The sequence below is a fragment of the Sciurus vulgaris genome (genome assembly GCF_902686455.1).
Source record: "Sciurus vulgaris genome assembly, chromosome: 6".
NCBI lineage: Eukaryota > Metazoa > Chordata > Mammalia > Rodentia > Sciuridae > Sciurus > Sciurus vulgaris.
In genome coordinates this window covers 73,455,960-73,483,270 of record NC_136466.1, presented here as the reverse complement: position 1 = coordinate 73,483,270, position 27,311 = coordinate 73,455,960, and the positions used below count along the sequence as shown (strand labels likewise).

At 38.1% G+C, this 27,311-nt stretch overlaps 1 protein-coding gene across 1 annotated transcript; it reads right to left on the bottom strand.

The window, feature by feature from the left end:
- Positions 1 to 1,994: 1,994 nt before the first annotated feature.
- CDC25C (cell division cycle 25C) lies at positions 1,995 to 27,311 on the bottom strand. The gene is given in 16 exon segments (XM_079144017.1): positions 1,995 to 2,809; positions 2,847 to 3,244; positions 3,439 to 3,550; positions 4,303 to 4,436; positions 5,157 to 5,255; positions 6,837 to 6,899; positions 8,357 to 8,458; positions 9,842 to 9,882; positions 9,885 to 9,993; positions 18,348 to 18,503; positions 20,934 to 21,032; positions 23,753 to 23,842; positions 23,964 to 23,997; positions 24,855 to 24,900; positions 26,296 to 26,390; positions 27,112 to 27,311. Coding segments are annotated over 15 exon segments (1,521 nt in total). The 5' UTR covers positions 27,303 to 27,311; the 3' UTR covers positions 1,995 to 2,809; positions 2,847 to 3,094.

Below are 27,311 nucleotides of genomic sequence, written 5' to 3'. Positions count from 1 at the left end.
TTGTGGTATTGGGGTTCAAACTCAGGGGCACTTTACCACTACATTCCCAGTCCTTTTTATTTTTGAGACAGGGTCTCAATAAGTTGCAGAGACTGGCTTCAAACTTGCAATCTTCCTGCCTCAGCCTCTAGAGTTGCTGGCATTACAGTTGTGTGGTCTTATTTAGTTTCTCTGTTCCTCAAATTCTTAATCTGCATAAAGAAATACACATAAAACAAACAAAATGCAAATAATGAGTACTTGCTTCACAGGATTGTTGTGAAAATTAAATGTGTGTGTGTATACCGATATGAGTTTAGAAAGTCCTGTATGCAGTTAAGCACCTAAAATGTTAGCTACTATGATTCCTGAAAATAACAAGAATCAAATCGGAGTCCCTATACAATAGGAGGATATTATAAGAAATCATATTAGAGAGCTGGGAATGCAGTTCAGTGATAGGGCACTTGCCTAGCATGCATGAGGCCTCAGTACTAGGAAAAAAAAATCATGTGAAATGACTGGGGATGCAGACCAATGTAGAGCATCTGCTTAGTATAAGCAAAGCCTAGGGTTCAATCCCCAGGACAATCACCCCTAAAACAGATTGCAAGAAATTATATGTGGGAAAATGTTGCCTTTTAGGCAAATACAATTTTTCATAGTTAATTATGCATTACTTTTTTGTTTTACTAATTGGAATTTCCACTTACGATTATAGAAATGTTAACACAAGGCCACAAATTGCTTACCAGGTCAGGAATGAATTTACCTGTCTGGAAAAAATAATCAGGAAATGACACACCAGGGAAGGCAGCAAGTCTGGAACCACTCTTTACACTTAGGAGAGGGGTGCTTCAACCAGTTTCTTCCACAGGTTATTGCTTGTGGCAGTGAGGGCAAGGGCACACGTGCAGGTGGAACAGGGGAGCAGCATCTTCTCTTCAGCTGTCTCCACTGAATGAAGTTGCACCCTGCCTCTGCGCTCTAAGTTCTAAGCTTAGTGAGAAGGCCAGGGAGGTAGCTTTCATCCTGACCGAGAAGTAGTAGCTAGAAGAGGAGGCTGCAGGCTCCCACTGGTTGTCTTGGAGAATACAGCAGTGCCCTCTGCTGTGAGGCACACAAGTGGCACTCTAGGGCAAGAACATTTGGGAAACTTGCAAAAAAAAAAAATCAGTTCAGCAATTCAGATGTGGCCATGTGGGTTGCTCATGACTACAATACTTCTTTCTCCTTTTTTAAAAAAAAAGTTACCCTACTCTAGAACCTGGGAAGATGTTATTTTTGTCTCTATTCTGCTCTAAGTTCCTAAGTACTTTGTCCTTCCCTAGTCCTGGGTTTTCAGTACTCCTAGGTCAGTGCAAGAGAATGACATGTTCAGTTAATCCCTCAGTCACCTCAGGCCAAGTAAGGCTGTATGTAACTCAACACACACAGCTTTAACAAAAGAAAACCTGGAATCAATGTTGCTGAAGAATGCATTTTAAAAGGTCTTCCTTGGATCTAATTGATCTTTCTTTATACTTTTATTTTCTTTTATTCCTATTTTCATATATCACAAATCTCTATTCTCAGTCTCCCTAAATCCTTAACTTGCCCTTATGAGATGTGAAATGGAAGGGAGAAAAGTATAGGAAACGGGAAAAAGACAAAAATCCATTATAGACAAAGAAGATCTGAATCCAGTTCAATCTATCACCTACCTTAGAGAATGCTAATTATTATTATTATTATTATTCTTTTTTATACCAGGAATTTAACCCAGGGACACTTAACCACATTCCCCACCCTTTTTTGTATTTTATTTAGAGATAGGGTCTCACTGAGCTGCCAAGAATGGCTTTGAATTTCCAATCTTCCTGCCTTAGTCTCTGAAGCTGCTAGGATTACAGGCATGCACCACCATGCCCAGCTTCATCTTGGTTTTTTGATCGTAGAGATCACATGGTGCCAAGTCTGGGGAACACTTTTAAGCAACCTATACCAGGGAATGGTCTAGAAAAGGAACACCTGGGATATTGCTAAGAATACAGTTTAAAAGATTTTCCTTAATTCCAGAGCAATGGTTCTTATACTTTAGCATGTATTAAAATCACCTGAAAAGGGATTTTTTAAAAACCCAAATTTTGGAGTCCTAACCTCAGAGGTTCAGACAAAGTCTGAGGTAGACAATGAAAATTTGCATTTCAAACAAGTTCAGATGATGCTAATGGTTCACGGTCCAAAATTTTAGAACCACTGTTTTGAAGAAAGCACTTTGGCCTTGGCTATGAATAAAAATGGCAACACCTTTATGTATAAAGGAGGCAAATTTAAAAAATTCTTGTGTTGCTAGAGATGGAACCCAGGACTTTGTGACTAATAGACAAGCATTCTACCATTGAGCTATATCCTTGTCCACTTAAAGAAGTCTAATTTGGTGATCATTTTCTTATACAGATCATCTAGGAACAGTCTGGGCTCACTCATAACCTACTTCTCATTCTGCAATATTTACTTTCCCGTTTGGGGAGGAAAAAAGAGGAAACAGAAGATGCAGAGAAAGAAGGTAGGCAACTTTCTTGCACAGCCAGAAGCCCTGGGAAGTTGGGAAGAAGATTATAAGAGTTCCGTGAAGCAACACAAATCCCAATGCAGGTCAAGACTCGAGCCTTCAAGATCCAGCTCCAGGACTCAGCCATCAGCCAGCAAGCTCTACTTAAACCTAACCAATTTTATTAGTGGGGATTTCATCAGTGGGGCAGCCTGTTGGTTTGCAGACATCTTTTTAACAATCTTGGGCTTAGCCATATAGAATGGCTCAGGGTCTCATAGTGTCTTTTGGTGATGCCTTCACTGCTCAGGGTCTCAGTGTCTTTTGGTGATGCCTTCACTGCCACTTCTTTTTTCTTTTTTTGTACTGGGGATTGAACCCAGGGATGCTTTACCACTGAGCTAAGTCCCCATCCCTTTTTACTTTTTATTTTGGGACAGGGTTTCACTAAATTGCTTATGGCCTCATTAATTTGCTGAGCCTGGCTTTGAACTTGCAATCCTCTTGCCTCAGCCTCCCAGGTTGCTAGGATTATAGGTATGCGACACCATGCTTGGCTCACTGCCACTTCTTGATCCTCTATCACTGGTCCATCTCCTTTAATAGGAGAGCAATCTGTTCCCTCAGTTGCCGCTTCCCTTCCTGGGCTTTGCTTTGGCTTTGATACCTCAGCAGCTCAGCCTGGTGATCCTGGTGATGCATAGGGCAGTAGCTCTGTGGTTCACACAGCTCCTGAAAGGCAGTGAACAGAGTAAGGGATTCCCCAGATTATTGAACTCTGCCTACTAAATATAACAGAGATACTGCTACTGGCTATTACTAAAAAGAAACAAAAGTTTCTTCTCAGAGGTTTTGCAGCTTCTGGGTGCTGCATGCTAGAGCTAGCTTCCCTTAGTCTGCCTTCCACCCTGTGCCCTACCCTTTACCATATACTCTGGAAAGAAGTCTCTGTAGCCACCTTTGAGGATATATAGCTCTGGGTAGTACAAGGTAGGATACTGGTTCAGAGCTCTGTCTTCTTCTCTCAGAGAGCGACACCTTTAGGGAAAATCAAGAGATTGTAGGCGTGAGCAGGTTGGAAAGAAGCAAGGTCAGAATCCAGTGGGCATGCATACAACCATGGGTTCCATCCTTAACACCACAAACACACACGCACGCACACACACAAAGTGAAACCTTCAGATCTCACTGTGTTTGTGAAAACAAGGTCCAAATACTACCCCTCTTCTTCCTTTCCTCTACTGGGGACTCATTTCCAATCCTTTTCCCTGTATTGCTCCAAATTTTTCTTTTGTGGTACTAGGGATTGAATCCAGAGCTCTATAATTGAGCTATGTCCCCAGTTCATTTTAATTTTTATTTTGAGACAGGGTCTTGCTAAGTTGCCTCAGCCTCTCAAGTAGCTGGGATTATAGAAGTATACCATTGTGATTGGCTTGCTCCATATTTGATTTTCAACCTCCCTAACATTCTTCAAATTGTATTAGAGAGCATCCAGTCAGTCAGTCTCCATCTAAACTGGTGTGAGAAGTCCACTTCAAGATCCATTTCCACCTGGGTGCAGTGGAACATTCCTATAATCCCAGGGACTCAGGAGGCTGAGGCAGGAGGATCACAAATTCAAGGCCTGGTGGCACAACTCAGTGATACCCTTTCTCAAAAACTAACTAACTAAATAAAAAGAGTTGGGAATGTAGCTCAGTGGTAGAGTACCCCTGGGTTCAATCCCCAATACTAGGAAAAAAAAAAATCGATTTCCATCACCCACTTTATCCCATGTAGACACTCACATTCTGGGGCCCCTCTCCGAGGAGAATTCACAGTGAAATACGATGACTATTCTTTTCTGGATGTCCAAGGGGACAATGGGTTTCTTCAGAAAAAAGTTATACAGTTCTTTCTGACTATATAAGTTTAAGGATCCCTATAGAAGAGGAATTTTAATTAGTATTCCCTCCAGAGCCTGTGTAAAGTATCAATACTTAGAAGTAACTAATATAGTATCCTGAGATATTTAGGTCAGAAAAACTAGACAAAAATAACTTTCAAATAGGGACCTATGTGAATCTCTGTATCTACTCCAGGGCCTGGTTTAGAACTTGGTATGTAGTAGATGTTCAATAAATACTCATAGAACTGAACCACCTGGAGTGTACAGATCATTGCAAGGAATGTCCATACACAGTATTTGCAAAGTGTTGTTCAGTCTGTGGATTGAAGAGATCAGTTGAGGAGGGAAAGGAAAAATAAGTTGCTTAAGGTACACAGAATTAAAACAGGAATGAGACTTTCAGCCTTGAAGTGCTCCAAATCTATAATCTCTGCTCTGGTTCTAGACTCCACAGGACCTTTTGTCCATAGACTCCTTTCAAGAAAGTCCCATCTCTGCCAGGTATGTGATACATTCCTGTAATCCTAGTGACTTGGGAGACTGAGATAGGAGGATCACAAGTTTGAGGCCAGCCTCAGCAACTTAGCAAGGCCCCAAGCAACTTAGAGAGACCCTATCTCAAAAAAAGTAAAAAGAGATGGGGATATGATTCAGTGGTTAAGCACCCCTGCATTTTTGTCCTGGTACAAAAAAAGAAAGAAATTAAGTCCTATCTCTAGCCTCTCTCTGCTAATACCCACAATGTAACCTTACCTGGATGTGTCCTCCCAGGTACTCATATGGATAGCGGCAATCAATGATATAAAATTTCTCAATCAGATCTTGGAACTTTCCAGACAGTAAGGCAGCCACCTACACAAAAAACAATGATTGAATACCCTGCTCATTGCCCTCTGACAGAGAAGACCCAATCACATAGTTCCTAATATGCACATTCCCATTAGTCAGCCAGGATTCCACTATCTACAAACCCTCCAGAGTCAACCTATATTTGAAATGTGGAAATGGTTCAACCTTACCCCACATAAGATGATAAAATGGAAGTGGCATTTGTAAAGATTTTAAATGGCTGGTTTGCCAGGACACCAAAGAAGACCTTACTGAGGTTACCCATCTAGAGGCAGGCATAGCTGGAATCAGCCTCTCAGGAGATTTCCAAAGACTTCTGCAATGGCAGAGCTGGCAGCTAGAGATACCAATTTTATGAAAGATGGGGGAAAAAATACCCCACCTGCCATTAGTTACAAAAAAAAAAAAAAAAAAAAAAAAAAAAAAAGAAAGCACACATAAGCCCTGGGTTCAATCCTCAGCAAATAAATGATAATTTAAAAAGCTAGCCTTGGGATTGGAGATTTAGCTCAGAGGCAGAGTGCTTGCCTAGTATATGGATAGCTCTGGGTTTGGTTCTTGGCCCTGAAAAAAAAAAGAAAGGAAAAAAAGCAAGTCTTTCAGACTTGGGAGAAAAGAATTCATACCTAGAGGTAGAAACTTAACCTACTTATAGAGGTATAAATTGGTTCACAATGGAAAGAAAATTGTGAATACATAAAATTTCTCTTCCAACATCTTTTTTTTTTTTTTTTTTTTTTTTTTTCTGGGACTTGAATGAACCTGGGGTGTTCTACTACTGTACTATATCCCCAGCTCTTATTTTGAGATAGGGTCTCACAAAGTTGTCCAGGTTGGCTTTGAACTTGTGATCCTCCTGCCCGAGTCTCCCAAGTATCTGGGATTTACAGGCATGTGCCACCATGCCTGGCATGATTCCCATTTTTATAAAACATACTACATTGCTATTAAATGTAGAAAATATCACTACTGGTTATCTTTGCTAGCAAGACTATGTATGGGTCAAGTGATCACATAATTATTGTATATACCGGGAGACTTTTGAGATAAAAGAGAACATGAGCCTATAGATGTAATCCCAGTTACTCAGTAGTCTGTGGCAAGAGGATCACATGTTTGAGGGCAACCTGGGCAACTTAGTGAAACCTTGTCTCAGTGTAAAATATTTTTTAGCTCAGTAGTTGATCACCACTGGGTTCAATTTCTAGTACTGGGTGTGGGAAGGAAGAGAACACTATTAATAATTATCCTAATAGGTATAAAGGGATTGTAATATAAAAGACACAAACCAGGGTTTATGGTTACTTTGAGACCCTAGGCGAGTGATTTTTTTTTCCTTTATGTGTTTGCATCCCTCCCTCCTTCCCTTCTTGCTTTTTAAAAATACTTATGTATCATTTTTTTAAAACTAAAAAATCAGAAAAATGGACAAAAAAGGGAGTGCTTTAATACAGATTCAGTTGAATAAGGAGCCTATGTGAGTGAACACAATGAAAGAAATACAAATGGAAATGGGATTTTAGGAACAGAATGGACCAGATGGTAGCTTATGTAACCAGTTACCATCTCCAGAAATCTGCTTACTGTTTCTGGGTTGATGTACTTCAGATCCTGGTGTCTCCCTGACACGACTGGCAGCACACATACCTAGAAATACCCAAAAGCTGAAATAACAGCAAGTATTCCCCAACCAAGCTTGAGATCAAAGACCCATGTATTGTCCTTCTTTCAAAAGATTCTTAAAACCCCAAAGTCTTCAAAAATCAATAGTCTCTGTAACATGCATATGCAGCAATTCTCTTTCTTTTTTTAGTATAGGGAATTGAACAGAGGGGCTTAACTACTCAGCCACATCCCCAGCCCTTTTTATTTTTATTTTGAGACAAGCTCTCACTAAGTTGCTTAGGGCCTTGCTAAGTTGCTGAGGCTGGCTTCAAATCTATGATCTTCCTGCCTCAGCCTCCTAAGTCATTGGGATTACAGGCATGCAACACTGCACCTGTAATTTTGCTTCTAAGAACTGATACCAAGGAACTAATGAAGGATGTGCATAAAGTTTTAGATTTCTTTACAAAATACTCATCTCATTTATAGGGAAAAAATTTAAAACTAAATATCCCATAAGATGAGATTTATGAAGAAATTATGAGCAGCCAAAAAATTAAATAACATATGCTATTCAAAATGATAAAAGGATGGGTGTAGGTGGCACATGCCTATAGTCCTAATGACTTGGGAGGCTAAGGCAGGATAGAAAGTTACAGGCCAGTGTCAGCAACTTAGCAAAACCCTAAGCAATTTAGTGAGATCATGTCTCAAAAACAAACAAACAAACAAAAAAAACAAAAAAACAAAACCAAACAAACAAAAAATTCCAAAATGCCTGGGGATGAAAAAATGATGATAGAACTTTTATTGACATGAATAGATGTTCCTGATGTAATTTTTTTTTTTTTTCTTTTTTGGCAGTACTGGGAATCAAACCTAGCACCTTGAGCATGCTAGGCAAGCACTCTACCACTAAGCTACATCGTTAGCCCCATTGTATAGTATTAAATTGGGGATGGAAGCCCAATAGATTACAAAGTAGCATAAGGAATTTTTGTAGAAGAACAAAATATGTATTTGTTATTTGTGTAATTATATTGAAAAAAATCTATAGGAACATACAGCACATAATAACTATTCTGGTTGATGAGGTTTGTAACAAATTTCTTCATTTTCTACTTTTTCAGAATTGACCAAGTATTATTAATATAATTTTTTAAAAATTTAATAATAAGAAAGATAAAAAATATCATACTTTCCCCACTGTTCTGGATTCTCCTAGATAAATAAGGAATACTTTCTCTTTGGAAAAGCATAAGACCTAGATTACCAGCAAACACCTTCAAGTTAACAAAGAGTATGTGAGGATGTAGAATTATACCTGTAACTTCTGAAAACAGAAGAAAATGATTAAAATCCAAAACGACTCACTAAAATACAGATGGGTCTGATGATGTAGCTCAGTGATAGTATGCTTACCAAGCATGCATGAGAAAAAAAAAGAAGACTGTACACATCCCCAACATACACACACAAATGGATATAACCAAACTCACCTTGGAAAAGTCACCAATCAGAGGCCTCCAGTTATAATCTTCTTCTAGGACCTGACAGATATCAATGTCACAGAAAGAGACTGTCTTCTTTAAATGTAAACCCTGAAATGACAAGATTTCCACTCATTCCTCCAATCCTCATGTTCAAGGTTTAAAAACCAGAGGTTGGAAGCCAGGCAGGGTGGTGCACACCTGGAATCCCAGTGACTCAGGAGGCTGAAGCTGGAGGATCACAAATTTGAGGATAGCCCTGGAAATTTAGTGAGACCCTGTCTCAAAATTAAAAAAGGTCAAAATGTAGCTCAGTGGTATAGCTCCTCTGAACTCAATCCCTAGTACCACAAAAAAAAAAAAAAAAAAAAAAAAAGAAAAGAAAAGAAAAACACACCCCCCCCCCCATACACAAACCCTGAGGATGGGGGGTGATTAGAGTCTCATTAACAATATGCATAGGGCTGGGGATATAGCTCAGTTGATAGAGTGCTTGCCTCACAAGCACAAGGGCCTGGGTCCAATCCCCAGCACCACAAAAAAAACAAACAAACAAAAAACAATATGCATACTCTTTGATCTAATAATTCTACTGGTGTCCCCAAGGAAATAAAGATGTACAAAGACATGGCTATAAGAATGGATTATCCTGGCATGTTTATAATGGAGTACAATTACTATCAAATTAAATATTCAAAAACAGGGTTTATAATAAAAGGTAAATTGTGGATTAATTTTGCTGACATAGAAATAAATTTATGGTATTAAGTAAGTTGGAAAATGTGTAGTTTGCAATACTTTTTTCTGGCCTGTGGGATTATAGGTATTTTACATTGACTTCTCTTTGCTTATTTGTAACTTTTCTTTTTCTTTCTTTTCTTTTCTTTTCTTTTCTTTCTCTCTTTCTTTACAGTATTGGGGATTGAACTCAGTGGTCTTTACCACTGAGCAACATCTCCAGCCCTTTTTATTTTGAGACAGGCTAAGATGCCCAGGCTGGCCTCAAACTTGTACCCTCCTGCCTCAGTTTCCCAGAGTGTTGAGATACAGGCATGTACCCTGGTGCCTAGTCACTTATTTTCTATATCATATTGAATTTATAAAATAATGAAAAATTTAGAATTTTTTTAAAAAGAGGGTAGGGAACAAGGACTAGGTTTTTGGGAAGTTTCTTTCCACCACGCCAACCTGCAATCTGCCATATGATGTTGTTTCTGTCAGAATGCATGTAAAACAGCAATAAGTATCCATACCAACCCAAGTTTCCCTGAATCCTCTCAGATCTTAAAAAAGAGGTTTGGAAGACAGTTCAATGACATCATTTCTAAAAGTATAATCTAACAGATATTTATTGTCAAATATTTTATAAATGGTTGCAGATATAGAAGAGAAAAAAATGAGGATGAATACAGAAGGGCATACTAATGCAATGCCCATGCTAGAAAAGCAGAGAGGACAATTATATAAAAGATTCTCATCTTAAACAGTTCTTACCTTCCTGAGCTCTTGCTGGCCAGAACAATACTTCTTTTTCACTTATCTGGTATTGAGTTATTCTTGACTTTTACTACCTGCCTTATTCTTGTCCTGTTCAAATTCTCTGGCATTGAGGGTGAGTGGTACAGGTACTTTCTGTTCAGTGATGCCTGCCTGAGAATATCAGACCCCTAAGTTCTTATTTCTCAAAGTGTGTCTGGAGACCAGTAGTATCAATATTTCCTGGGAGCTTGTTTGGAATGCAGAATTTCAGATTTTCAGCTGCACCCTAGATCTATTTAATTAAAATCTGCATTTTAAAAAGATGCCCAGATGATTTCTAAGAACATTCTAGTTTAAGAAGCAATGCCATAGGTGAGCAATCTGTCTTCCTCTCTACATTAACCTCTTCTCTTGGGCAGGAGGGGAAATACTGGGGATTTAACCTGGGTAGTGGGGGGCAATTTACCACTGAGCTGTATCCTTAGTCCTTTTTATTTTTTATTTTGACAAAGTTTCTCACTAAGTTGCTGAGGCTGGCCTTGAACTTGTGCTCCTCCTGTCTCAGCTTCACGAGCCACTGGGACTACAGGCATGCTCCATCACACCTGGCTCCACATTAACATCATTCTACTCTGTACTCAGACTGCCTGATACTTCATCTCTCCCAGTCAGATTCTGCAGCTGACTAAGCTGTACCAATTCTTATAAAGAAAGTAAACATGAGTTCATATCCTTTAGTCATATGAAAAAAGAAAGTTCAGTTTCTCTCTGGGATACCTGGGACAATCGGGACTTAAGGACTCCTGATGAACTTTAAGATGAAAAGCCAAATCAGTATTCTAGGTGGAAACAAAACAAAACAAAACACTAAAATAGCATATGTATATGCCATTTGCTGGTAGATGATTCTTTGAGTGAGGAAGAAAAATATTCAGTCTTCTTACAAAGAAGGTTGTTACTAGAGAATAAAATATTAAAATAAGTATGATGGAAAAGAAAAGTAAACACTATCAAACAGTAAGATGACCATTATGTTGAATTGATACCATGAAGCCCATCAGGAAAATAATGGCTCAAATGCCATGAAGAACTAACCTTGAGAGTTGCTGACAGAGGAATAAAACACAAGAGGATAGATTACTACCTATTTGAAAGACATGATTTGAGTGTTATGTCCAATTGCAGGGGAATCTATTAAATGATCTCTGTTAGAAACTTCCAACAAACCTAAGATTGTATCCTGTTTTCACAGATAACTTGGCACTTCTAACTCTGGTCGACATAAATAGGCAAATGCTCTTCCTTGATGTAGGAGGGGGATAGGCAATAAGAGAGCCACAACTGGAAGATAAGCTGATGGTCAACAGTTTCTGGGAGAAGAGAATAAGAATATCAATATTTTACTTTATATTAACTATTGTAGTGTTTGTTACACCTAAATTCCTCTTTATAGTAAACCTCCTCGCTCACAGTACCAGCTAATGGTACAGGCCATATTTTACATATCAATATTCTATACCTATCTTTTCCCTTAGATCCCTGCCAACCATCTCCCTATGTCTCCATTTACCCTACCCCCAGTCACTAACAACTTTATCATATTTTGAGTTGAACATACCTTCTTATGATCTACAATAAGGCAAAATAATCTGGGTCAATCAAGTTCCCTCTCCTGGTAAGCTAAGTGGAAAATGTAGACATAATTAGACAGCAGAAAAAGTCAAAGATTAAAAAGCAGAAGCCAAGAGATTCAGTCAAGTTCATGAAGCCAACAATGGAAAGATGGATAAACCAAAGGTACAATGGAAGAGGAGATATGTTAAGGGACTGAGAAGCAAATTGTCTAGTCTCTGTGTTGGACTTCCCTTTATATAACTTCAATTCTTCCTTGAGAACAAGGCAAGGGAAAGCAAGACCAAAATTTTAAATCTTCTGGCTTTGGCAAAATCTTTGTTGTAACCAACAGGACCTCTCCAGAACACACCATAACTGTTAAGGTAAAGGCTCATTCTTAGTAAGAGGATGGAATTAACTAGTTATTTGAAAGGTAACCATTTCTTAGCACTGAATCTAAGAAATCTTTGCCTAGTTCAAGGTCCCAGAAATTGTTTACTTCAGATATTTTATAGCTTTAGGCTTTACATTTACAGCTATGATCCATTTTGTGCTAATTTATGTATATGACATAAAGTATAGATTGAGGTACCTTTAAAAAAATACATAAGAATTTCCCATTGTACCAGCACAATGTTTTTCTTCGTTTAACTGTATTTGTATCAACTTGGTACAATTACCAATTGACCATGAATCTATAACCAAGTTTCTATAAACTCAAGTTTCTATTCTGATACACTGATATTTAGGTTCTTGGTGTCTTTTAGGAGTCTGATAAAGAAGGTGATAAAAATCTTTTCTGTTTTCATATAGTCTAAGGACAAGATGCCAAAAATAAATGATAGCAGAAAACCACCTTCACAAACAGTAAGAGCCACTGCTGTTTTGTTTTTTCTGATACTGGGAATTGAACCCAGGGGCACTTAACCACTGAGCCACATCCTCAGCCCTTTTCATTTTTTATTTTTATTTTTTAATTTTTATTTATTTATTTATTCATTTATTTTGGTGCTGGGGATTGAACCCAGGGCCGTGTGCTTTCGAGGCAAGCACTCTACCAACCGAGCTATATCCCAGCCCCTTATTTTTTATTTTGAGACAAGTTTTTGCTAAGTTGCTTAGGGCCTCATTAAATTGGTGAGGCTGGCCTCAAACTTGCAATCCTCTGGAGTCACTGGTTACAAGAATGCATCACCACACCTGGCTACCACTACTGTTTTGAAAGACTCTTTTCAATATATTTATTTAAGAAGAAAGGGCAGAACAAGGTGGTACATGTTTATAATCCCAGCTACTCAAGAGATTGAGGTAGGAGGGGATCAGAAGTTTGAGGCCAGCTAAGGAAAACTGCAAAAAGAAATGGGCATATAAATGTGAGGTCATAAAGAAATGATGATGACGGTGCTTTTCCTTTGCCTAGCTAGTAATAAGTTTCCCAGTACTCCCGAGTGTGGTGGCCCATGCTGGTAATCCCACCTATTTGGGAGGCTGAGGCAGGAGGATTGCAAGTTTGAGGTCAGCCTGAACAATTTAGTGAGACCCTGTCTCAAAATAAAAAATAAAAGGGCTGGATGTAGCTCAGTAGTAGAGTATCTCTGTGTTCAATCTCCAGTACTGAGAAAAAAAAAAAAAAAGTTGTATCCAATAAAAAAAATTATTAGGGACTGGGAATATAGCTCAGTTGGCAGAGTGCTTGCCTCCCAAGCACAAGACCCTGGGTTCAATCCCCAGCACCACAAAAAAAAAAAAAACAAAAAAAGTTAATTTAAAATAAAATATAATTAAAATTTTTTTAGAGTTTAAAGAAAATAGCTAGGTGTGGTGATGCACACCTGTAATCCCAGCTACCTGGGAGGCTGAGGAAGGAGGATCATAAGTTTGAGACCGCCTAGGCAATTTAGTGAGAACCTGTCTCAAAATAAAAAATAAAAAGGGCTGGTACATAGATCAATGGTAGAGCTCTCCTTAGTACTGCAAAAAGAAAAGAAAGTTTAGAGAAAATAATGACAGAAATGTAAAAATAAATAATTGGTAAATAGAAAATTAATAAGGATATAGATGTGTATAATACTATAAATCAACTTGACGTAATTGACATATATAGAATATTCCCCTCACCAGGCACAGTGGCTCACTCCTGTAATCTCAGGAATGTAGGCATGTAGCTCAGTGATAGAAGTGTAGAGGTGCCCCTATGTTCAGTTCCCAGTTCCAAAAATAAATTCCCCAGCAATAGAAAATACATCTTTTAAATACAGAAAACATTTACCAAAAATGTTCTGTATCATATTCCGGACCAAAAAACAAATTTCAATGTTTAGAAGAATTTAAGTTATATAAAGTATATTCTTTGTGTGTGTGTGTGTGTGTGTGTGTGTGTGTGTGTGTGTGTGTGTGTGTGTCTCATGCGCATGCATGGTCCTGGGGATTGAACCCAGGGCCTTGTACTTGCTAGGCAAGTGCTCTACCACTGAGCTATATCTCCAGTTCCATAGAAAGTATATTCTTAGCTTGGAATTAAGTTAGAAATCAATAATTGAAAATCCTTGGAAAAGTTCTCAAATATTAAGAAACTATATTTTCTTAATTTTATTTTACTTTTTTGTAGTACTGAAGATTGAAACCAGGAGTGCTTTACTACTGAGCTATGAGCTCTTTTTATTCATTATTTTGAGACAGGGCCTAGGTAAATTGCTGAGGTTGGCCTTGAACTCGCAATCCTCTTCCATCAGTCTCTCAAGTCACTGGGATGACAGGCATGGGCCACCGTGCCCTATTAAAAAAATTAAGAGACTAAATAACATACTTCTAAATAACTCATGGGTTGGGCTGGGAATGTGGCTCAGTGCAGAACACTTACCTAGTGTGTACAAAGCACTGGGTTCAATTCCCAATAATACAAAATTGAAAGCAAAACCACAACAAAAAATCATGAGTCAAAGAAGAAATCTAAATGGAAACTGGAAAGTATTTTGAACTAAGTAAAATTGAAAATGGAACATATTCAAATCTGTAAGATGCTGCTAAAGCAATGAATGTTTATATTACAAAAGAAAGGTCTCAAATTGATGACCTCAGCTTCAAACTCAGCAAACAAATAAATAAAAAAAAAATCAAATCAGACTCAAAGTAAACAAAAATCAGAGGGAAAAAAAAGTCAATGAAACAAAAAATAAAAACATGATAAAGTCAATGAAAACAAAGGATTTTTTCTTTTTTGAAAAGACCAATATTGATCAAACTACAGTTTGAAAAGAGAAGACACAAATAGCAATATCAGGAAAGAGAGACATCACTATGGATTCTAAAGACACTAAAGATATTTGACAACATAAATTAAGCAAATTCCTTAAAAGACAGTAACAACTAAATTCACTCGAAAAGAAATAGATAACCTGAATAGTTCCATATTTATATAAAAAAATTGAATTTATTGCAAACATTCTCACAAAGAACTGTCCAGCTGACTTTACTGGTGAATTGAACCAAACATTTAAAAAAGAAACTCTTCTAGAAAATTAAAAAAGAGAGAATTATTTTCAAACCATTTACTGATGCTAGCATTACACCAATACCAACACCAAAGATATTAGAAGAAAAACAAAACACTGAAGAACAATAAATCTCATGAACATAAGTACAAAAATTCTCAATGAAATTTTAGCAAATGAGGCCAGGTGCAGTGGTGTATGCCTGTAATCCCAGCAACTTGGGAGGCTGATACAGGAGGCTCACAAGTTCAAGGAGAGCCTCAGCAACTTAGTGAGACCCTAACTTAATCCCCATAACATAAAAAAAATAAAAAAATAAAAATAGCAAATCAAATTAAACTATATAAAAAGGATAATATATCATATATGATAACCTAGTAAAGTTATCACAGGAATCCAAAATTTTTTGTTACATTTTGCAGTATGGGATGGAATCCAGGGTCTCATACATGCTAGGCTAGTGCTCTACTACTGAATTACATGTCCAGCCTTTTAGTTGTAGAGGATACAATACCTTTATTTTATTTTACTTTTATGTAGTGCTGAGAATCGAATCCAGTAACTCATGCATCCTAGGCAAGTGGTAGACCACTGAGCCACAACCCCAGTCCCATGTCCAACCATTTAAAAATTTTGAGACAGGGTCTCATTAAGTTGCCAATGCAAGGGACTCACAATAATTCTCCGTAATTTTTAAGATTGTAAAGGAATTGGGAGGGAATATAAGGGAGTCCCAAGGCCAAAAAACTTGAGAACTATTCATCTAGAAGGAAAATTTAATACAGATGAGAAAAAGAAAACAAGAGTAGAAAGATGCTTCCAATGCACTCAAGCGTTTCTGTAGTCTTTGCAATGATGTAAAAGACTGTGTCCTCTTGCTAACTTTTACCTTGCCCACATTTCCTACCATTGTCCACTTGTTCACTTTGCTACAGTCACACTGACCTTACTATTGCCCAAATGTGCCAGGCTCAGGGGCACTGCACTTGCTTTTTCTTCTGGCTGAAATAATTCACTCCCTCCAGTATCTGTTTGTTTGGCTCCCTTGCTCCTTCAAGATGTCTGCTGAAATGTTACTCTTAAGAGATCTTTTCTGACCTACACAACATACTTTAAATATCAACTCTAGCCCTACCCAACCCCAATCCAAATACTTTTGTTTTAGAACCAGGGATTGAACCCAGGGATGCTTTTCCACTGAGCCACAGCCACAGCCCTTCTTTTTAACATTTTATTTAGAAACAGGGGCTCATTGAGTTGCTTAGGGGCTAAGTTGAGAGGCTGGCTTTGAACTCTCAATTCTCCTGCCAAAGCCTCCTAAACTGCTGTGATTACAGGCATGTGCCACCATGCCTGGCTCTGATTCTCCTATTTTCCTCCCCCTGCTTTATCATCATAGTTATTTTTAGCATCTGTCATTTTATACATGTGTTTGTTTCCTCTTGTCTAGAATATAAGCTCCATGAGAGCAGCATTTTGTTGTGTTGGTGTGTTCCTTACTGTATCCTCCAAAATGACTGAATGAATAGGATGTGGTATGAAGGGAGAACTTAGATAGGAGTAGGGATATTTCATGCTTTTTAATGCGTGGGATAACAGATTATATAGGTATCAAAGCAGATAATTTGCTGTATTTGGTAAGAAGGTAGCTTTCTTCCGATTGCTTGTTTTATCTTTGAATCAAAAACTGTCAAACTTGAAACTTCATATGTTTCAAGTCATATTTAATCTCATCCTTCCTGCACAGCCTGCATCTAATCTATCAAATCCTATTGAGTCTATATCCAAAATTTATTCTGAATTCATTCATTTCTCTGCCTCTATAGCCATCACCTTCGTTCAGGCTACTGGCAACTCTTTTAGTTTGTTTTGTTGAGATGGGGTCTCACCACGTTGGAGTCAGGCTGGTCTTGAACTCATGGGTTCAAGTGATCCTCCTGCCGCAGCCTCCCCAACTGCTGGAACTATACCACCACACCCAGCTTACTACCAACTCTTGCCAGCACTATAGCAAAGCTTCCTTCTCTTACTATTTCCAACTTAATTTATTACCCATTCCCCATCTAGCAGTGAGAACGGTCTTCATAAAACAAATCAGATCATATTATAGTCCTGCTTAACACCCCTCCAATAGTGTCCAAATACACTTAGAATAAAATCCAAACATTCACCGTAGTCTAAAAGCCCTTTATATTTTGCCTCCTGACAATCTCTTCCTTCCCAACTCATGCGAATCTCCCCTCACTCATATTGGCTTCTCATAGTTGAGGACACAAAGATCTTTCCAACATTGGGAACTTTGTGCTTGCCACATACCTATATCAAGGAATACTCTTGCTTCTACTCTTGTCATCTATGGTTCCTTCACAACTAGGTTGGGGCTGGGGGGAAAGCTCAGTTCGTAGAGTGCTTGCCTGTCAAGCACAAGGCCCTGGATTCAATCCCCAGTGCCACCACCACCAACAAAAAATAATAAAAAATACATCTAGGGTAACCAACTTTATCTCAGTTTGTCTGGGACTTTCCCAGCTTTAAGCACATAAAGTCCCACATTCTAGGAACCTCCTCAATCCCAGGCAAATTGAGATAGTTCATCACCCTATTCTTAACTAAATATCCTTGCTGTGAAGGCCTTTCCTTTCCTTATTAAAGTTTCCCTGCTATTAGTTTCTATTATTATTATTATTATTATTGGTATAAGAGATTGAACCCAGAGGCGCTCCACCACTGATCTGTACCCAATCATTTTTATTTCTTGAGACAGGGTCTTACTAATTTGCTGAAACTGGCCTTCCACTTAAGATCCTCCTGCCTCAGTCTCCAGAGTAACATGTCTTAAGACTGTGTCATCTTGATCTCTGCAGCCCTAACATTTAATTTAGTACAATGACTACAAAATAACAGACACACATGTTGTTTATTCAAGAATGAAGCCAGGCATGGTGGTGCATACTTGTAATCCCAGCAATGCAGGAAGCAAAGGCAATAGTATCCCAGATTCAAAGCCAGCCTCAATAAAGTGAGGCCCCAAGCAACTTAGAAAGACCCAGTCTCAAAGAGAGATGGGGGTGGGAGGGAGAGGAAAGGAGGGAGGGAAAGTGTGCATGCATGTGCACGTGTGCTGGGGGATGTGGCTCATACCAAAAAACAAACAAACAAACAAAGAGAGAGAGAGAGAAAGAATGAGGAACTGGGTATGGTGGCACATGCCTGAAATCCAGGCAACTCAGGGGGCTAAGGCAGAAGAATCAAGGTTCAAGGCCAGCCTCAGCAACTTAGAAAGACCCTGCCTCAAAATAAAAAAATAAAAAGGGGCTGGGTTTGTAAGTCAGTGGTAAAGCACCCCTGGGTTCAATCTCCAGTACCAAAAAAAACCAAATGAAGAAACACGAATATATCATTAGGGAGCAGCATACGTTGGTGCCTTCTTGATCTTCCAGGGAAAACTCCATCAATTCATTTGAAATCTCTTCTACCTGGTCTTCAAGTTTTGGAATTTTATCCAATTCTGGAAGTGTAGCAATGGGACTGCCCAGATATTTCATTTCACTTTCCACAAACTTTTCATTGTCCTGTCAAATATAACAACAACATTAAAACCTATTTAGGACCTTTACCTTACACCATATAAAAAAATTAAGTGATCCAGGTGTGGTAGTGTACACCTATAATTCCAGCAACTTGGGATATTGAGACAGGAGGATCATAAGTTTGAGGCCAGCCTAGACTATTTAGCTAGACCCTGTCTCAAAATAAAAAATAAAAAGTACTACAGATAAAGTTCAGTGATAGAGCACCTCTTGGTCAATTCCCAGTATAAAAAAGTAAGTAAGTAAAAGCTTTTGTGTATTGAAGGATACTATCTTTATTTAAAGGATGTACATTTTGTTAAATTTTTCTTTTTTTTTTTTTTTCAGGTGAGGATTGAACTCAGAGCTTGGGCATGCTAGGCAAACGTTCTACCACTAAGCTACATCCCCAGCCCAAAGGACATTATTAAAAGACAACCCACAGCTAAGGAAATGGGCAGACACTTCACAGAAGAAGATATACAGGTGATCAACAAATATATGAAAAAGTGCTCATCATCCCTAGTAATTAGAGAAATGCAAATTAAAACCACCCTAAGATTTCATCTAACTCCAATTAGAATGGCAATTATCAAGAGCACAAGCAATAAGTGTTGGCATAGATGTGGGGAAAAAGGCACACTCATACATTGCTGGTGGATCTGCTAATTGGTGCAGCCACTCTGGAAAGCAGTATAGAGATTCCTCAGAAAACTTGGAATGGAACCACCATTTGACCCAGCTATCCCACTCCTTGGTTTATACCCAAAGGACTTAAAATCAACATACTACAGTGATGTAGCCACATCAATGTTCATAGCAACTCAATACACAATAGCTTGATTGTGGAACCAACCTAGATGTCCTTCAATTGACGAATGGATAAAGAAACTGTGGTATATGTACACAATGGAATATTACTCAGTTATAAAGAAGAAAAAAATTATGGCATTTGCTGGTAAATGGATGATGTTGGAAAATATCATGCTAAGTGAAATGGGCCAAGCCCAAAAAACAAAAGACCGAATGTTTTCTCTGATAAGTGCATGACAATATATAACAAGGGGGGGTGATGGGGGAAAGAGAAGAATGAAGGAATTTTGAATGGTGTAGAGGAAAATGGGGTGGGAGGGAGTGGGGGATGGAAAGATAATAGATGAAACAGTATTACCCTATATATATGTATGATTACATGAATGATGTGAATCTACATTGTGTACAACCATAAAAATGAAAAGTTGTACCCCATTTGTGTACAATGAATCAAAATGTGTTTGCAAAAATAAAAAAAATTTTAATAAAAAAATTTAAAAAAAAGAACCCACAAAATGGAAGGAAATATTTGCAAATCATATATCCAACAAGATCTATCAGAATATATAAAGAACTCCTACAATTCAACAAAAACAAATAGGATTTGAATAAACATTTCAAAGAAGACATACAAGTAGTTCAACAGCACACCACCAAAAGATACTCAACACATTCAGTAGAGAAATCAAAATGAAAATCACAGGAAAAACTACTTTACACCCATTAAAATGACTATTATAAGGACAATAGGTGCTTGTGCACTACAGATAGGAATGTAAAGTGGTATAGTCACTATGAATAATAGTATGGCAGTTCTTTAAAAAATTAAATATATCCAGGTGCAGTGGTACACACCTGTAATTCCGGTAGCCTGGGAGGCTAAAGCAGGATCACAAGTTTGAGGTCAGCCTCAGCAACTTAATAAGGCCCTAAGCCACTTAGTGAAACCCTTTTTCAAGAGAGAGAGAGAGAAAGAAAGAGAATGAAAAATAAGAAAGGGCTGGGGATGTGGGATGTGGCTCAGTGGTTAAGCACCTCTGGGTTCAATCCCCAGTAACCAAAAAAAAAAGGAGAATAAGGTACTGTAACCAGGCATGGTCTTTTAATCATTCATGCCTGTAACTCTAAGTACTCAGGAGGCTGAGGTAGGACTGATTGAGCCCAGAAGTTCAAACTTGGGCAGTGTAAGACAGCAAATCCTATCTCAAAAAAAAAAAAAAAAAAGAAAGAAAGAAAAAGAAAAAAAAGCCAAGCATGGTTGCTCATGCCTGTAATCCCAATGACTGAGGTAGAAGGGTCCCAAGTTTGAGGCCAGCCTCGGTGATGTGGCAAGACCTTCAGCAACTTAGTAAGACCCTATCCCAAAATAAAAACATTAAAAGGGCTGAGGATGTAGCTTGGTGGTAAAGTACCCCTCCTGAGTTCAACCGCCAGTATCAAAAAATTTAAAAAAATAAAATGATTGGAGGAGGTATAGCTCTTTCCTTTCTCTGCTCAAACTTTACTTATTCAGCTCCCTTTCTCACACAGCCAGCTTAAAAAAGTCAAGGGTCACAAATCTGCTATTCTATAGCTCATAATACCCCAACCCACCATTAATGATGATATTCAATGACTCACCAGCACATAAGGGGAAGACATGTAAGGACCTCCTGATCTTTTTTGAAACCTCAGGTTCCTGCATGTCTGCCACTCCAAGGCTTTCAAAGTGTTTTTATCCTGCATAAGAAAAACTATGCTGGCTGGTGGAAAAGAAGTATTAACTGGGCCCGGCAAAAAAAAAAACAAAAACATTTTATCCAATCAAACTATGAATAATCCTCATGAAACACATTACATGTAATCATTAAATGTATACCCTGAAGATACAAATAATGGTTTGAATTTTTTTTTTTTTTTTTTTTTTTTTTTCGGTACTGGGGACTGAACCCAGGGCCTTGTGCTTGTGAGGCAAACACTCTACCAACTGAGCTATATCCCCAGCCCAATGGTTTGAATTTGATGTCTGGCACCTAGATTTGCTTTGTAGGACACTAATTTTATCATCACAAACAAAAGAATTGAGGGGTGGGGGAGAGCCTGCTTGGGAAGAGGATATAAGATTTCAATAAGTGTTTATAAGGCCAGGTATGGCAGGTACACACTTGTAATCCCAGCAACTTGGGAGACTGACACACAAGGACATTAAGTTCAAGGCCAGTCTGGGCAACTTTGCGAGATCCTGTCTCAAAATAAAGTTTTAAAAAAGGTCTGGGATATTATAGTACTTGTCTAGCACATGTAAGGCCCTGGGTTCAGTCTCTAGCACCTTGCAGGGAAAAATTGATTATAAACTAGGCATGGTGGCACACACCTATAGTACCAGCCACTTGAGAGGCTGAGGTCCAAGAATAATTTGATCCAGGGGCTGGGGTTGTAGCTCAGTGGTAGAGCACTTGCCTAGCATGTGTGAGGCACTGGATTCAATCCTCAGCACCACATAAAAATAAATAAATAAAATAAAGGTACTGTGTCCATCTGCAACTAAAAGCATGATTTAAAAAAAATCATTTGATCCAAGGAGGCTTGCATGGAAAACACAGTGAGACTCCTCAAAAAAAAAAAAAAAAAAAAACAAAAAAAAAAAGTGATTATAAAGGGAGATTAGAAGGACAGTATTAAATCAAGAAAAATCTGAACAGAACAGCCAAAACCCATGAGCATATCTTCACCAATGTAACAAAAGAACAACAGCTATCTTTTATGCCCAGTGACCCTGGGGGAAGGGATGGAAGGTAGATTTAAAAAAAAAAAAAAGGAAAGGTGATTAATTGAAGGGATTAATTAGACAATTATCTTAGTGACTAGGTGTCTCGGGATAGGCCAGTTTCAACCTGGAACTGAAAGATGGCCAAAGGCTTAGACAGAAAGAACCATGGCGTCCTCAGCATAGGGACTAAAGGGATATAACTTAGTGACAGAACATGCTGTTAGCATAGTTCAATTCTCAGCATTATCAGTCCTCAGAATTAAAAATAAAGATGTTGGGTGCAGTGCTCACATCTATAATCTCAGCTACTTGGGACTGAGGTAGGAAGATCACAAGTTTGAGGCCACCTGGGCAATTTAGGGAGATCTGGTCTCAAAATAAAATAAAATAAAAAAATAAAAAGGCCTGGGCATGCAATCTCAAAAAACCAAAGGACGAATGATCTTGCTGATAAGTGGATGATGACACATAATGGGGGGTGGGAGGGGGGCAAGAATGGAGGAAGGAGGGACTGTAAAGAGGGGTGGGAGGGGTGGGGGGGAAGGAAAAAATAACAGAATGAATCAAACAGCATTACCCTATGTAAATGTATGATTACACAAATGGTATGCCATTACTCCATGTACAAACAGAAACAACATGTATCCCATTTGTTTACAATAAAAATAAATTTAAAAAAAAAAAAAAGGCCTGGGCATGGGCATGTACTTCAATGATAGAGTGCTTGCCTAGCACAGCAAGCCACTGGGTTCAATTCCCAATCCACGGATTAGAAAATAGTAATAAAAATAATAATAGAGCCAGGGTGTAGTGGCACATGCCTATAATCCCATAGATTTAGGAGGCTGAGGGAGGATTCCCAGTTTGAGGTCAGCCTCAGCAACTTGGTGAGACTCTATCTCAAAATAAAAAAATAAACAAAGAAATCCACCAAGGATATACTCAGTGGAAAGTACCCCTGGGTTCAATTCCAGTACCAAATAAGTAAATAAATATTTACACTTGTATGAAAATTCCATGTAAAGAATCTTTGAATAAGTTATGCATGGTATCCCTATAAAAAATTTTTTTTTAAAATTCTGAATTGCTGACACTGGTCTCACAATTACAGTCCTCCTGCTTCAGCCACCTGAATAGCTGGGATTGCAAACATTTACCACCACACTAGTTTCAGAAATAAATTCTTTACACAACAGTAACAGCAATGTTTGTCCTTAATGTGATCAACTGATGAGTAATCAAGAAACTCCTGCTATGGAGGATTTGGATTTAGGATTGTCTTAACAGGAAAAAAAAAAAAAAAGAGAGAGAGAGATCCCAAAGATTTTTTTTTCCCCTCTATGGTGATACAATTTGCTTATCTAGCATACTGAGATATAAATAGCTCTAAGTATCCCAGTACCAGTGAGTTGCTTCTCTCAAAGGAATACAATAAATACAATATAGAGCTGGGAAAGGTAGTGCATGCCTGTAATCCCAGCTAATCTGGAAGCTGAGATAGGAGAATCCCAAATTCAAGGCCAGCCTCAGCAATGTTGTGAGACCCTGTTTCAAAATAAAAAATAAAAAGGGCTGGTGATGTAGCTCAGTAGTAAAGCACATATCTGGGTTCAATCCCCAGTATCAAAATAATAATAATAATGATGATTAAATATAGAATAAAGTATCTACATTTCCATTAAATACTCACATTTTCTTTATTTGCAGATAAACTACACATCATATCTTTCTTTTTATGGTCATGGTCCAAAGCATTAGGAGTGCTACAAAGAAGCTGTGCCTAAAAGACATTATTTGCTGAGAATATTCAACACCCTTGAGCCATGAGTGAATTGAAAACCCTCTTCATCCCACCTGAGAAACAAACCCAAACCTAAACCCAAACAAAAGGGGATACTCACTGGGCTACCTTTCATAGCATACTGGTGATGATTCCTGCAGATTAAAACAAACCACCAGGTAAGCCCCAAATACTGTTTATTCAATGGGTTGAATTCCTTCCTTCCTTCCAACTAGCCCAAGTTCTAGCTGATAGGTCTCTCCTTGTAATAATATTCTTTGTGGTAAACAGCAAGACTCAAGGGAAAAGACCCTCATTTCATGGGCATAACTACATCTAAAGAGGTGTATGAAAGATGTACAAGTTTATGTTACTTTTTTCCCCCTCCTTTTTTTCTTTTCTTTTCCTGAGGTGTGGGGATCAAACCAAGGGACTTGCATGTGCTAGGCAAGTGCTATGTCCCAGTGAGAAGTGCTATTATTACCTATATGTTTTAAATAAAGAAACAGGGGTCCACTGAAGTTAAGAAACTTGTCCGCCACAACTGGTGATATAGTAAGCCACTGGAATCCAGATGCTCTCATTCTAGACCCTGTAACTTGCACTTTTAATCACTAGGATGTGTACTTTTCACATGTAAATATAAGCCAACTCATAAGCGCATATACGATTTTCCTTTATTTTTGATAGATAATTCTGACTGGGCTGGGGATATAGCTCAGTGGTAGAGCACTTGCCTAGCATGCACAAGGCCCTGTGTTCAATCCTCAGCATAATGGGGAAAAAAAAGATAATTCTGATTGTGCCTGATGGTTAAAATGAATAGCCTTCATTTAACAACAATATTTAGATCTGGAAAACTTAAAAGTTGTTCAAGTTCAGCATTTAGGCCTTGAAGCCTACTTATACCCAAAGTGAAATTTATACTCTGCAGAATCTGCATAAGATAAAATCTCTGTGGGACAGTGCTAAAAGGCTTTAAGCATAGAGTTCATTTAGCTATGGAACTTACATCCCAGCTAACTGTACTTCCTGAGGTCCTGAAGAATCCAAGTGACCTGAAATCAGATATGAAGAATCAGTAAGAGACATTATTCTTTTTTTTTTTTTTTTTTTTTTTTTGTGATGCTGGGGATCAAACCCAGGGCCTCGTGCTTGTAAGACAAGCACTCTACCAACTGAGCTATCTCCCCAGCCCAAGAAACATTATTCTTATCCATACATCCTGTTTTCCCCTCTGATTTTTTCATTACTAGTATGCCACATTAATTTCAAAGGCTGAACTCTTGAACACAAAGCCTCTTAAATGGTACCCATCTTATGGAACAAAGTACCAGGGTACAAGATACAATTTCATGGAAACTTAAAAATTTACATGTACTACTCAAAGAAAAAATACTAGGAAAGTGGGGAGAGCTGTGGCACACACCAGTAATTCCAGCAACTTGGGAGATGGAGGCAGAAGAATCACAAGTTCAAGACCAGGCTCAGCAACTTAGTGAGACCTTTCTCAAAAAACAAAAATGAAATCAAAACTAGAAAACAGTGCATTCTGCTACTCTATGGATATTTCTTTTTCATAAATAGAAAATAAAGGTAAATGCAGGAAATCCGAAATTAGAACAAATGCTAAAACGGTTGACTAATAAAGCATTCTTTTTTGGGTATAGACCTATAAAAACACATAAAAATTAATTGACAGAGTATTTCTTTATGCTGGTTTCTTTGCCTCTGATAAGACTAGACTAAAATACAACTTTACTGAACTTTCTTTTGTACCATTAATCTGACAACAAAATATATTTCCTCTTGTTTAACTTTTTCAAATGTAGAGGGTTATTGTTTTTATTAGTGTTCCTATTAGTGTTATTATTTTTCTTTTTCCATTGGCTTAATCATTCACCTCAAAATCCTCTAATTAAGCTTGGCAATGATAACACACACCTATAATCCCAGCCAGGAGGATTGCAAATTTGAAGCCAGACCAGGCAACTTAGTGAGACCCTGCCTTAAAGTAAAAGGGCTGGGGATGTTGTTTAGTTGTAGAGTGCCTGTAGGTTCAATCCTGAGTACTGTTTAAAAAAAAAAAAAAATCCTTGCCAGGCACCATGGTACACTCTGTAATCCCAGCACTGGGGAAGCTGACTCAGAGAGATTACAAATTCAAAGCATGTCTCAGCAATTTAGCAAGGCACTAAGCATTGTAGTGAGACCCTGTCTCAAAATAAAAACTAAAAAGCACTAAGGATGTTGCTCAGTGGTTAGGTATCCCAGGAATCAATTCCTGGTAGCAAAAAAAAAAAAAAAAAAAAACCTTTATTTACCCACAAAATTCCAATTCTTCAGATGGATTCTCTACCTACTTTCACAATCTTCCATTTCTATCATACTGCCCTGTCTTCTCCCTTAAAAGTTATTCTTGCCTTTGAGGTTGTTAACTCTCTTTTACCTACCAGTTTCATCAAGGTCTGCAGAAGTGGTAAGCTGAGTGGCAGACATCTCCCCACTGCTAAAATTCATAAGATCAAGGCAACGTTTTGGAGTCCCTCTGTTGAGCCATAAGACATCAAGATTCCCATTAGGCTGTAGTATCTTGAAAGGCAAAGATCATGGGATCTTCTTCATTTGAAATACCTCTCGATGACCATCATAAAATCTAAAAAATATCTAAATCCAATTGCTTTTTTGGAAATATCAGACTCCAATATGTGCCTCTTTTTCTCTTCACCAACATATTGAGAAGGATTTTTTAAAAAATTTTAATGAGGCCCAAAATTTATTAACTGTGTGAGATCCTGACTCCCCATCCTCTGCCCAGTTTATGATGAATACACAGGTTTGATTTTTCTTTTTTCCTCCAGTCTCTAGTACTTTTCAGATACTTCTTATTTGCTAGTGAGGCATAAAAACAGCATAACCCAGAATTTTTTTTTGTTTTTTTGTTTTTTTGGTGGTGCTGGAGATGGAACCCAGATGACCAGAATTTAAAGTACAAGTACAATAACATTAATACTAATAAAGCAGCCAAGTCATAATGGAATATTTTCACACTTTTCCCCGACATTACATTATTTGATTCTCACAAGATCCTAGTGAGATAGGACGAGATTATTTCTATTATAGAGAAAAGCAGCCTGAGATTCAAAAGGGTGACACCGTCAACGGCAGAGCTGGGACCTCAAATCTGAACTTTGAGCTAGGATAATTAAACAAACAAGCCTGTTTAGAAAAGCAAAGGAGATAAAGTATAAAAATAAAAGTGGATTTACCCAGACAAAATGCTTAGATTTGCAGAATCACCAAGAAAATTGTCCATTGGAGATCTAGGGAGACCTGGACAGACGGTAAAGGAAGTCTCTCTCTCCAAGAGCAGGTGTAACATCTTCCTCTGATTGGACCTAAAACTGGGTCCTGAGCAAGACCTTCCCTCCTCTTTTGTGGATGAGATTTCTGTAGACATGGTCTCTGA